The sequence below is a fragment of the Lissotriton helveticus genome, chromosome 8 (assembly GCF_964261635.1).
Source record: "Lissotriton helveticus chromosome 8, aLisHel1.1, whole genome shotgun sequence".
NCBI classification, from domain to species: Eukaryota; Metazoa; Chordata; class Amphibia; order Caudata; family Salamandridae; genus Lissotriton; species Lissotriton helveticus.
In genome coordinates, this window is record NC_136069.1 from 1,605,150,739 (window position 1) to 1,605,162,835 (window position 12,097).

At 40.9% G+C, this 12,097-nt stretch overlaps 1 protein-coding gene across 1 annotated transcript in view; it reads left to right on the forward strand.

Moving 5' to 3' along the window:
• The window catches only part of RRM1 (ribonucleotide reductase catalytic subunit M1), a 38,339-nt gene that overhangs the window by 1,909 nt on the left and 24,333 nt on the right, over nucleotides 1-12,097 (forward strand). The window contains exons 2-6 of the mRNA XM_078658671.1: nucleotides 2,262-2,350; nucleotides 3,594-3,771; nucleotides 4,747-4,847; nucleotides 7,457-7,516; nucleotides 9,732-9,771. Coding sequence (XP_078514797.1) covers nucleotides 2,262-2,350; nucleotides 3,594-3,771; nucleotides 4,747-4,847; nucleotides 7,457-7,516; nucleotides 9,732-9,771 — 468 coding nt within the window. The remainder of the gene's footprint in view (nucleotides 1-2,261; nucleotides 2,351-3,593; nucleotides 3,772-4,746; nucleotides 4,848-7,456; nucleotides 7,517-9,731; nucleotides 9,772-12,097) is intronic.

Below are 12,097 nucleotides of genomic sequence, written 5' to 3' on the forward strand. Positions count from 1 at the left end.
GAAGAGAATTGTGTTTAGCCCGTTTGGGAACTAAAATCTGGGCCTATCTTTATTGAACCAGTAACGAACGATCTGCTCCAAGTAACATTAGTTCCTGAAACTCCATTGATCTTGGTTCCCCAATTCAGTAGGAGAACAATGGTCCATATGCTCCAAAAAGAACTGCTGGTGTTCATCCCTTTTAAGCTTACTATTGACAAATTGCCGGGGTGGCACACAAGTTACTCACTCTGGTCTCCTGAAATGTTGGACAACTGAATTCAGTTCAGCGATCAAGAACATTTTCTTCTTTGTTCATGACTATTTTTTTGTAGTTGTAGTGAAGCATCTACTCAGCTTAATTGATGGACTTTTTTAGTCCTGCACATTTTGATTTTTGTAAGTAGTATTTCCCTCTATTTCTTCAAGCTCCTTTTTTAAGCGTTTCTGCAACTCTGCTGCTCCTATTTGAAGTAATAATGTTGCGGTTGAAGGGCTTGTCTGCATATTCGTGAATATATGACGTTACAACGAATTCCGTTGCAACGCATGCCTTTACCACGCATGCGTTACAACGGAATTCGTTTACCACGCATAACATTTACCACAATTACTAGCGTGGTGACGTCATACGTCGTTAAGAGAAAGCGGAAGTTTATTTTCCGTTTTCTCTTAAAAGACGCTGATACCCGACGTGACTTCAGGTGAGTTTCTTTTTTGGGGGGGAGACCCTCCCCAAGCCCCCCTTTTTTTACTTTTTACCTTTACCACATATACCTTTACTACAAACCTCGTGGTAAAGACTTTCGTGTTAACCACACATGCGTTGTACTGCATGCGTGGTTAACGATTTCGTTGTAAAGGCTTCGTTGTAATGGCCGTTTCCCATATTCGTCATACACCCTGTCTTAGGAGTGGCCATTTTGTCATGAATCCCTGGTTCAGGTCATGAGTTGGGGAACATTGCTTTGTGATAATGTAAGCTCCCTGACCTGAATATGGAGTGCTTAGCCAAGTTGCTTTGTGTCGGCCTAAGACCAAGGATCATTGATGTAACCCTGTTTCAAGGATACGGTTACATAAATTCTTGCTATCTGCCTGCCCATGGTCATCCTGACTTGTACTTTGGATGGTTCGTGCCTCTACGATGGAAATGTTTTCCTATGTGGTTTGAGCTTGTTCTGATATAATGCTGAACTCAAGGCTGCCTCTGCTTAACTTGAAAGATAACGGACTTGTTTACTTAAGCCCGAATAACAATTTGGTAGATTAACCAAGGGCAGAGGTGAGGCTTGTGGTAAACTTTGCCCAGTTGATGATCTTGGATTTTCAGTCCAGCAAACCTTGAGTGACTGCATCCAGGAACATCTATCTCCTATAGAGGGTCGTTTTCACGTTTTACGAATGAAATACACTTGATGAATATCGTTGCTGTAAGAAACACTTTGTGTATATATGGCTAAAAACTTAAAACATCTTACAAGCAGTAGATTAATGGTGTAGAGGCACACTACTTAAGGCGTCGGAAGAGCCTTGGATAGCTGTCTACCATAGTCTTGAAAATTCATCTGTGTTCACCAAAGTGATGGTTGTGACATTTTACAAGACTTAAGCTTCTCATAAATACACTTTGCCTAAACTCCATTCTTTTAATTGTACGTGTGCTTGGCGCAGCATTAATTTCTCTAACCAGGAAGAGTGGAATTGTGTGACAGGCGATGACCATATTAAGCAGCAGGGCTTACTAAATGATGCGTCAAGAAAAGGCAACTTATGCAGCACATTGTGAAGCTGTATTCCTTATGTTGACATTATTACAAATGTTCACACTTTATGGGTGAAAAAATGTCTCCTCATTAATCAGTTGCACACAAAGTAGATCTATCGACAAACTAAAGGTAACCAGTCTCTGCATAACAAAAGGCATGGCAACATGTGATTTGTGTTTTTAGTAACTTTTTGATCCGTTTGAGTAAGTCAACTTTTTTTTCCCCTGCCAATTATACAGAAGATGGATTGTGGCAAATAATTATTTGGAAAACCTCACTTAATGTCATAATTGACCTGCCTCCAAACTGAAGATCCCTAATGTCTCTTAAGCCTTTGGCTTTAAGCATTAAGGCTATACGAGCAGGGAAAATGAATAGTCTTAAATACATGGGATTTCTTTAAATAATAGAACTGCGTTAATTTCCCCCGATATCTATGGTAAGTATTGTGTGCATTGTTTACAATTTGCAGCTTACTTCTGATACTAAACACCAACCACTTCTCTTTTCTAGATGGGCGTGGGGAGCGTGTCATGTTTGACAAAATTACTTCCCGTATCCAGAAGCTCTGCTATGGACTTAACCTTGACTTTGTTGACCCAGTAAGTTGAATGTCTTCTATGCGTCTATCTTGGTGGAGTTGCTCTTACCCGAATCCCTAACTTAGTGTAGTTCTGCAGCCCTGCCCACGCCACCTAAAGCACAAACTTCTTCAAGCAGAGCTTGAAGGATAGGCTGTTCATAGAGTCTGGGGCTATAGCTAGCTAGCTATCGGTTGGTTAAGATTTGCTGTGCGATCCAGCTCATTGCCATGTGTTGCACTACAGAAATTCCCTTGTAATGGAAAACACTGATATAAAGGAGCTGGCCCTAACCACCCTGTTGCCCATTGTTCTCTGGAACCAGTGCATTATGCATTTATTTACTTTTTCATACATGGTCTGCTTTTTGCAGGCAATCCACGATTGTGTAAAATTCAAGAAGCATGAATTAACTTGGGATACTTATTTCCCTACAAACGTAAAAAAAAAAACGTTGCATTTCAATTAAAACAAACTAATATCCTCAAAGGAAAAATTGTTCCACAGTCGGCAATGGAGCAATTCATGCCTATGTTTTAAACGCAGCACAGTTGTCGACTCCCAACAGATAGTACTTCCCTGCTGGGGAATTTGAGTTATAATTGTGGCGTTCATTTTTCACGTAATTGATTTTTAACCAAATCGCAGCATGTTAAACGGATTACAACATTTCAGTTTGAGCAATGATTACACGGGAAGCACTTAGCAGTTTTTACATGTGTCCCATGTTGTGCATTTCATTTGAACACTAACATTCTTTAGGTCTTGAACTAGTGTATGTAAATGACAATCTGTTTATGGATTTATCACTACACCTGTGAGTTGATTGCTTATAAAATAAAAAAAATGCATACAGCGAGTTCAATTTGACAAAATGGCACATGAACGTACTTGAGAGGAGTGAAAATAAAATAAACAAATGTTAGCATCATTATGAAAAGAGACGAGGAAAACGAGATTGAGGAAGCGGGATGCTGCAGAACTTTTTCAGGTTGACTGCTCATAGAATATTGGGTATCTGATAAACCTCTCATTAAAGTTGTTACTGCATACTACTTGTACTCAGTAGCCTCCCAGACCTAAGACAATCTGATCATGTGCTCCATGATGTGCCTATTCATCTTTTTCTGGGGGGAAGAGGTCAGGGACCAAGACGTATGAGTTTCATTTAACCCTGCATGAAAAAGGCTCTCCAAATACACCAATGCATTAAAATGTTGACATTGGCCATTCTTGATAACGTGCATAACTTTTTCTTATTTAGACGCAGATAACGATGAAAGTAATCCAAGGTCTGTACAGTGGTGTCACCACTGTGGAACTGGACACACTTGCAGCAGAGACCGCTGCCACTCTTACTACCAAACACCCAGACTATGCCATCTTGGCGGCGAGGATTGCAGTTTCCAATCTGCATAAGGAAACTAAAAAAATATTCAGTGGTAAGATGCTCATTCAGATGTTATGACATGAAAGTGTGAAGCTTTGCACTCTAGTTGGCTTACATTTTTTGGGGGGAGCTAGCTACTCTATTGAGTTCAGTGCGCAGGCTGAAGTTGCTGAGGAGTGATGAAGACTAAGCATTGCATTGCTCGGCAAGGCTCTCATTAGGAGAGCTGCTGATGACTAAAAATGGTAATGAGCAATAAAGGGGGCACATGCATTTGAGCCATGGCTCTAAAGCGAGAGTTGTTTGCTGCAGTTTTGCTTGGCCCCGATCTCTCCATTCTGACTTGTCTGCTAGACACCATTCAGGTTGGTATACACCTGCGATTTAAGTACTTGGCAAATTCAGTTTTTGGTCTGCTTTATGTTGCTTATACAGAGCATCTTGCTCTATCTGACAGTGTGGCTTCAGTTCTCCATCTGTCTGGAATAGTATCAATTGGTTGAGGGCCAGTTTCTTATTAGGAGCTATAACCCAGAATGAGTGCGATCTCGCTGCACATTGCTGCTTCTTTGCTTTAGAGGCTTGGGAGTCCTGAGGGTGTACTCTTGGTCTGTAATGGAGAGAAGTGAATCCTACCCACTACGGTGACATGATGTATATACATTTCCAGTTGAGCCTCTGCCTTTTTGTAGTAACCAGAGTAGATTGTAGTTTCACAATTGAGGGCAAATCGTGAGCAGTTAACTATGGATTGTTTGAGCAGCATTGGTAATGGGTTTGGAGGAAAATTATTGTAAGGGAAAACTAACTTTGTTTAGTAACGAACAATTTCCTCCATGTTGCTTGTTCTTTTAGAGACGTTTACAAATTCTTGCAGCTTCAGCGCTCCTCTTATGCACCTGCCACTTTTCCCAGTTGGGCTTTTGACTATTCATTTTTTTTTTTTAAAACACAATTGTTTTATAGATACGTTGTTGCCTAGAAATGCAGGTTCTGATTTTTGTCTTTTTCTACTTTCTCTTTTTAGATGTGATGGAAGACCTGTACAACTACATCAACCCCCTCAATGCACGCCACTCTCCAATGATTTCCAAAGAGACTCTTGACATTGTCTTAGCCAACAAAGATGTAGGTTGAACCATTGGGTTTATGTGAAACATTGTTACTACTTATCACAAACTATCATAATAGCCGAAAAAGTGCCCAACAGTATATGCTAAAGGCCTTCTTGCATACGGTTTTTCTGACCCCACTGGACTTATTAGACGGACCTTGGGGCATCCTCTACAGTTTTTGTGGGATTGTGTGCAAAGTACGAACTTATTAACTTAAACACATTGGTTTGGTGAAAATCGCATAACAGTTCATACTCTGAAAAATCTAGTGCCCTATAAATGGTAGCTGTGCACCACATACCTTGCTTGACATAATCGTTCTTGTTTGGAGTTTCTGCTCTGATCAGGCAGATAGAATTTCTGAGTATAGCTTGGAAAATCTGTGTCCCTCTACCACTGGAGGTGCACCAGATAGGCAGCAAAGTTTCAGTGATTTGGTCGTTGGGGGCGCGCTCAGGAAGTGTACCTCCACCCCCCCTTTAGTTGAAAGTGTTCCGCCCACTTGAGCCCTGATCGTCAGACACTGGCTACAGCTCATAGTTTGAGGGATACATGCTTTTTACCTTAACTGTAGTGTAACAAACTGGTGACTGCTCCTGTATAATCAGTATTGTCCCCAATGTAAATGGCATTGCCTTTACTTTTATTGAATATTTAGCATGCATTGTGTAGTTTCAAGTAATTTTGTTCATGGGGTAAAGATGCCAGTTTGGGGTACAGTAAGATGCACTAGATGTTTCTCTGGAACTTCTTAGCCTACAGTGGATGTGATATTCCTGCCTTCGAGAAATGTATTTGTCTAGTTGTAGCTGCGGTGTGTCTTTTGCTTCCAGTCAGTTCACGCTCTCTTCACTGGAATTATTTTTGCAATGCAGGAAATTGAAAGTCAATTGCCTAGCAATAGGGGCATTGAGGCTGCAATGATCTGGCTGCAGAACACAACCTGGTTGTTTCTGAGCAGCCATTCTGGCTACTACTGCAAAAGCCCGGAGTGCAAGAGGACAAAAGGCCCATATTAGGGGTTCTCTTGATTGGAGGTAGATTTCAAATTGTGAACAAAGCTGGAGTACAGAGTGTGATTCCAGAAAGACCCCCAAAATAAATGTAGACACTGCCCTCTCATTGTACTTTGTTAACTTTAGTATTTATGCCCCCATTGTAGATATTTGCCAGTTAGGGGAAAGTTGCTGGTGCCCATTTCCCTTCATGTGCGCAACCAGCCCTGGACTGTGCAGAAGTCTTTTGCTGCTGTTACCTTGCTAGAAGAAAGGGAATTGCCCTGTCCGGAAGACTTACAGAAGGCTGCTTTGGCTAAGTTGTCCAGGAGCCACAAACCCTGCGACTAGAATGCCTCCGAGTCTGACCAACAATGCATCGCCAGAAGTCCGTGACTGCAAAGTTGATTCCAGAAAGATTTACTTGGTCTTTCCTTAGTAGATTAGGAAGCCTGTAGGTGACTATATGGGGTTTCCAGCCGTTTGGTTCATGGGACTGTTCACCCTGAACCCAGACCATTTGGATAACCATCGCCATGGGACTGTTTTCTATATTGTCTTTAAAGGCTTCTGGTACCATAGCTTAAATCCTAGTTCTCAACAGGAACTGGTTTCATCAGTGGGTGTCCAGTCTCATGCTTCAATCAATGGGCCTTTAAACTTTTTCATCCCTAGAGAACATCTTTGTTGGTACTAACAAACATCTTTATTTCTCCCTCCGTATCTTAATTGCATAGACACTTTTGTCATTACCTGGGCTCATAGGTTGATTTGGGTTCATAAGCGGACCTCTGCCCAGTTGGGCACAGTTTACAGGGCACTCACTGGCGTTAACCTTGACATCATGAGTACTGTGTGTTTAGAAACCTAACTTCATCTTTCAGCCCTATATTTATTTGGTGCTATAAACACATTTGAGGCCTTCCTTTTTACTCTGGAAGAGTTTAACTGGTCCCTTGTGTTAGTGTATCTTAGGTCTTCCAAATGTCAATATTTTGTTAGTGATGGGGCTAATGGCTGATACTTTTGTTTATCCACTGTTGTATTATAATGTGGTTTGTAATCTGTCGTCTCCTCCAGTAAGTCTTCATTTATCAACTTGGCTGGCCCCTAGAGTGGTGTCAAAATATTAACTGATAAGTGTACCGTTCAGGCACATCACACAATAACTAACAGAGGTCTCGAGAGGAGGCTTATTGGATTCCCTTTGTTTTAAGTGTACGTGCTAAGACTTATGAATGAATATCCACTAGAAAGGGCCTACAATGAACCAAGTCACAGAATGCTTTGACCAATATTATACAACCGGCCACAGGATCCAATCTTAATCTTCCACTTTACCTGACATAATAGTTTTGAAATCCGCTAAGTGAATAGATGCGCGAGGTATCTGAAAAATGTAAATAATTATGCTTAACGGTGCACACAACTGGCATGCTACCTCCCTCCCCCCCCCCCCCCCCAACCACCACCGACCATTGTCTCCATCCAAGGTAATTGGTGCTCCTGCTGTTTTGTGTTCTTTCTAAACGCTTTGTGGTGCTAAGGTTTACGAGTATTTTAGTGTCTTTTTTGTTTGCTATGTTCATACAGTGCAGATGAAACAGTTTTTTTTTTATTTTTTCAGCGACTGAATTCTGCCATAATCTATGATCGGGATTTTTCCTACAATTACTTTGGATTTAAGGTAAGGAACAGCTCGGTGCCTGTCAAACCTATAACCCTTCCTCTGAAGCTGTTTAACACCATCGGTGCGGTGCATTTTCCCGCTGTGCGCTAAAGGTTCGCAAATCCCGCGGTTCATGACGAGCTCAGCTAGTCATGAGCGTACGAGAGGTGTACTTCATGACGAGCTGAGCTCGTCATCAGCATCGAAGGGGTTAATGTGAGGGAGGCAGAAAATTATTGTGAATTGTCATGGAAAATATTACATTTTGCTATGGTGCCTCAGTGGGGATTTACCACCTACCATTAGAGCTTTCTGTGAAAAGAATGTACTCTAGTGTCTTCTGAGTAAGTTTGAGGCCATATTATCTATATCAATGCAGTCAGACACTAGATTCATCAAGGTAGGCTAAATGGAAAATCCCAATGTTTTAATACTGTGGCTTTATTTATATTTTGGCTTGTGTAATAAAGCACCAAGAGCATATCCAAGTTCTGCTGGTAGGAGTAATTTGTCTCTATTTGTGGAAACTGAAACCTTTGTGCATACTTATTTGCAAGTGACTGTTATAAAGTTAACACAATTGGGCAGTCGGTCAGGTGAGGAGTTGATATAGGCAACAAAGTGAACTGTCTACCATAATCTACTATTCTGCCATAATCTCAAACCCCGGTTTCAAACTAATTTTCAGTGAATGCAGAAAACTACATGCAGGTTCTGGTTCATGAAACTACTTGCTTTATTCAAGTTTCTTCATGCTAAATAAAATCACAATCCAGAAGCGATGGTAAATTTGTCCTGAAGATGCATATGTTTTGCTTTTAGAATCCTTCTAGGGCGAGTAATATGGGATTGGCCATTGAATTTCCAAATACTACTTGCAAGTTAAACTACACAAATGAAATTAAACGTTGATAACTTGGTCTATTAGCTTAAGTGACCATTACGATACCCTGTGAATGGTTTGTGGTATTAATGGCAATTGTCGGCCGTTAAGAAAACTCTGCTTTCTTTTTTAAATAAATGAATTAGTTATGCACAGTACACGATGCAGATTATATAACTACCATTAAGTATAATCCAAATATTGGACTGGAGGGGTGGAAGGTTACATATAAGAACTAGATTCAGTTATTTGAGTATGATAATCTTTGTTAGCATCCTCAAAGGTGAGAATTCACTTCAAATCCAACTTCCTGAGTGGCTCACAACCACACCTTTCTAATCACACCAGTCAGAGGGCAAGTTTAATGTACATAGATGCAGAAATATTTGTACACCATTTTCGAAAATGTGTTGTGCCCCACCAACTGGTTTCACGCTGAAAAGATTCACTGAGTGTCGGCCTGCTTTTGAGATGATGGTTCTTTTGTGGTTGGTGATTTTTGTTGGTGCCCTTCTGGTTTCTAATGGGGTTGACCTCCTGAGTTGATCTGTAAGGGTATTTGTAAGTAAGCAATGCAGAATGGATTAATGGGGCCATACCGGTACATGTAATTGTAACTAATTGACCAAGGCAGCAGATTCCCTCTATTTAATGCCTATTTCAAATACAAATATCTGAAAATAAGATGTCTACAATTTTATTTAAGGACTAGAGTCCACATTGTCTTAGCTATATAATCGAACCAATTCATAAAAATATACATGATCTAGTCTGCTTTCTAAATCCATTGGGTTGCCCAGTTATTCACAATTTGTTTGCACCCAACATAGCTTGGGGGCAGTAGTAGGGGACATTTCAAGTGCACCTTCCTTCATGTGGAACATCTGTCCTGTTTTGAAATGATTAAAACATTTTTATTGAAAATTAAAAAAATATCTATTGTAAGACTGACCTGCACGTTTAGGTGGTAGCTTGTAAATTGTTTTTCTTCCTCTGTGGCATTTCCTTGGAAGTAAAACTAGGGGAGAATTATTTTTCATCAACTTGCCAAGGCACGACATGCCAATGCTTGTTTATCCTTAAAGTACTGTTCCAATACCATCTGGTCTACTTTTGAATGACAACCCATTTTGTCCTAAAGACCTTACTGATAATCATCCCTGCCTCCCTACCAAAGCCACTTCCTCTATTTGCCTTAAATTGAATATCCCAGCTAGACCATGTATAACTGCTAGAGACTCATTATGATCATTTCCTTGGGTACGTTTTTGTATGAAAACTCACTGGGTGCAGTGTTAGGTCTTGTAATTCATGTTATCCAACATTCAGTTTTATTTGTTTGTTTTTCAGACTTTAGAACGGTCATATCTGCTAAAAGCTTCTGGAAAAGGTATGCATTTTCACCTTTTAAACCTTATTTGTAGTTGTGGGTGGAAGAGTATTTCGAACGATCCAATCTTGGCATTACTCTTCCCTTGTTGTGACAGATACTACTTGTCAATCAGGTTTGCTTGAAGTAAGGATTAACCATATCGGGTAATCTACCATTTGTAATGCTTCTTTTGAGCAACATCCACTTTCTTTTTTGTGGTGATAGTCTGGCCTATCTCACCACAGTTCAGAAAAGGGGGTGGTGATGGACAGAGCATCTGAATTAAACAGAACACTCATACCCAGTCAAAAGATCAGGGCTTGATCCATCACCGTTTTTTAGCTCACTGCACCATCCCAGTTCAGAACCTGGCTACATGCAAATTAGTCTGTCCCTGGCCCAGTGCATCATGGAAACAGGGCAGACCAAACTACCAAGCCAATTCTTTACTGGAAAGGAAACGAGCTTCCGGTGACCGGTTTCTGGCATTGCAGCCGTCTTCGGCCCGGCTTGCTTGAATCCTGATGGTGCAGTGAGCAAGGGACTCATGTCTGAGCATACCCTGCCACCCCTATAGTGGCCAAAACGATTCAGAAAAGGGGGTGGTGATGGACAGAGCATCTGAATTAAACAGAACACTCATACCCAGTCAAAAGATCAGGGCTTGATCCATCACCGTTTTTTAGCTCACTGCACCATCCCAGTTCAGAACCTGGCTACATGCAAATTAGTCTGTCCCTGGCCCAGTGCATCATGGGAACAGGGCAGACCAAACTACCAAGCCAATTCTTTACTGGAAAGGAAACAAGCTTCCGGGGACCGGTTTCTGGCATTGCAGCTGTCTTCGGCCCGGCTTGCTTGAATCCTGATGGTGCAGTGAGCAAGGGATCTTTTGGCTGGGTATGAGTGTTCTGTTTAACTCAGATGCTCTGTCCATCACCACCCCCTTTCTGAATCGTTTTGGCCACTATAGCAGTGGCAGGGTATGCTCAGATGTGAGTCCCTTGCTCACTGCACCATCAGGATTCAAGCAAGCCAGGCCGAAGACGGCTGTAATGCCAGAAACCGGTCCCCGGAAGCTTTTTTCCTTTCCAGTAAAGAATTGGCTTGGTAGTTTGGTCTGCCCTGTTCCCATGATGCACTGGGCCAGGGTCAGACTAATTTGCATATAGCCAGGTTCTGAACTGGGATGGTGCAGTGAGCTAAAAAACGGTGATGGGTCAAGCCCTGATCTTTTGACTGGGTATGAGTGTTCTGTTTAACTCAGATGCTCTGTCCATCACCACCCCCTTTCTGAATCGTTATCTCACCACAGTGGCAGGGTATGGGGGTGGGTGGGGTCATGTTTCATATGCATTTTGTTACCTCCGATTTGTGTGTTTTTTTTAACTTTACACTATAGTTGCTGCCCTTGCCTGTTTGAGACTCATTGAGGTGTTGCTCATAGAATCTAAATTAGAGTTTTCCTTATTGCTCCAGAAAGGCAGCATTCTGCTAGACTTTCATGATGCACACTATGTAAATGGTTACACTAACTATGCATTTTTCTTTCAGGACTTTCTTCTCAACCCTTGCATTGTAAATCATTCTGGATTTATATTTTGCGCCCCTATTTTATAATGCGCTCTCATAGTAATCCCAGTTGCGCGTTCATACTATCTGGAATAAATGTGTCCGTCTTCTAAGCATTTCACTGTGAAGTGCCTTTTAGCTTTTCGCTTCATGGCAGACTTCCTAATATTTGGCATGCCTGGTGAGGAACTAGCGCATCTGGCCCATAAAGGTTTACATTTGATTCTAAGCTACATTGCATGATGAGACGTGTAATAGTGGTCCACATCCGTGAGCAGCTCAGATTGTTAAATATATTTTAAACCCTGAAGCAGTGGTGAATAGAACACAAACCCTACAAACCTAGGTGGTAAGATTTAATGGTGCATAGCATTGTAAATGTCACTAATTTTTATTCTGACAAGTTCGCTTAATTGCATAGGTTGTATGTCTATTTCGTAACCAATAGCTGGCCATGAATGCATTTGTGGAATGTAACTATGAAGGGAGATTACGTAACGGAAGCATTTGACAAATGAATAGTGTTTTTTTTGGCTGCAAGAAACTCTAGATTAGTTAAGATCCAAAATACATTTTGTGATAGTTTAAATAGGTTATCAATTGAATATTGTTTTAAAATAATTGATTTTGTGGAAAATGTAATCACTTAACCTTATTATTTTAAATGTATTTACTTTCAAACGATAGAATGTTGTTTTTGTTTGTATTCCATATTTTGGCATGTTGGCTGTGCACATCCTTTGCCTTATTAATAATCTACTCAATTACAGTA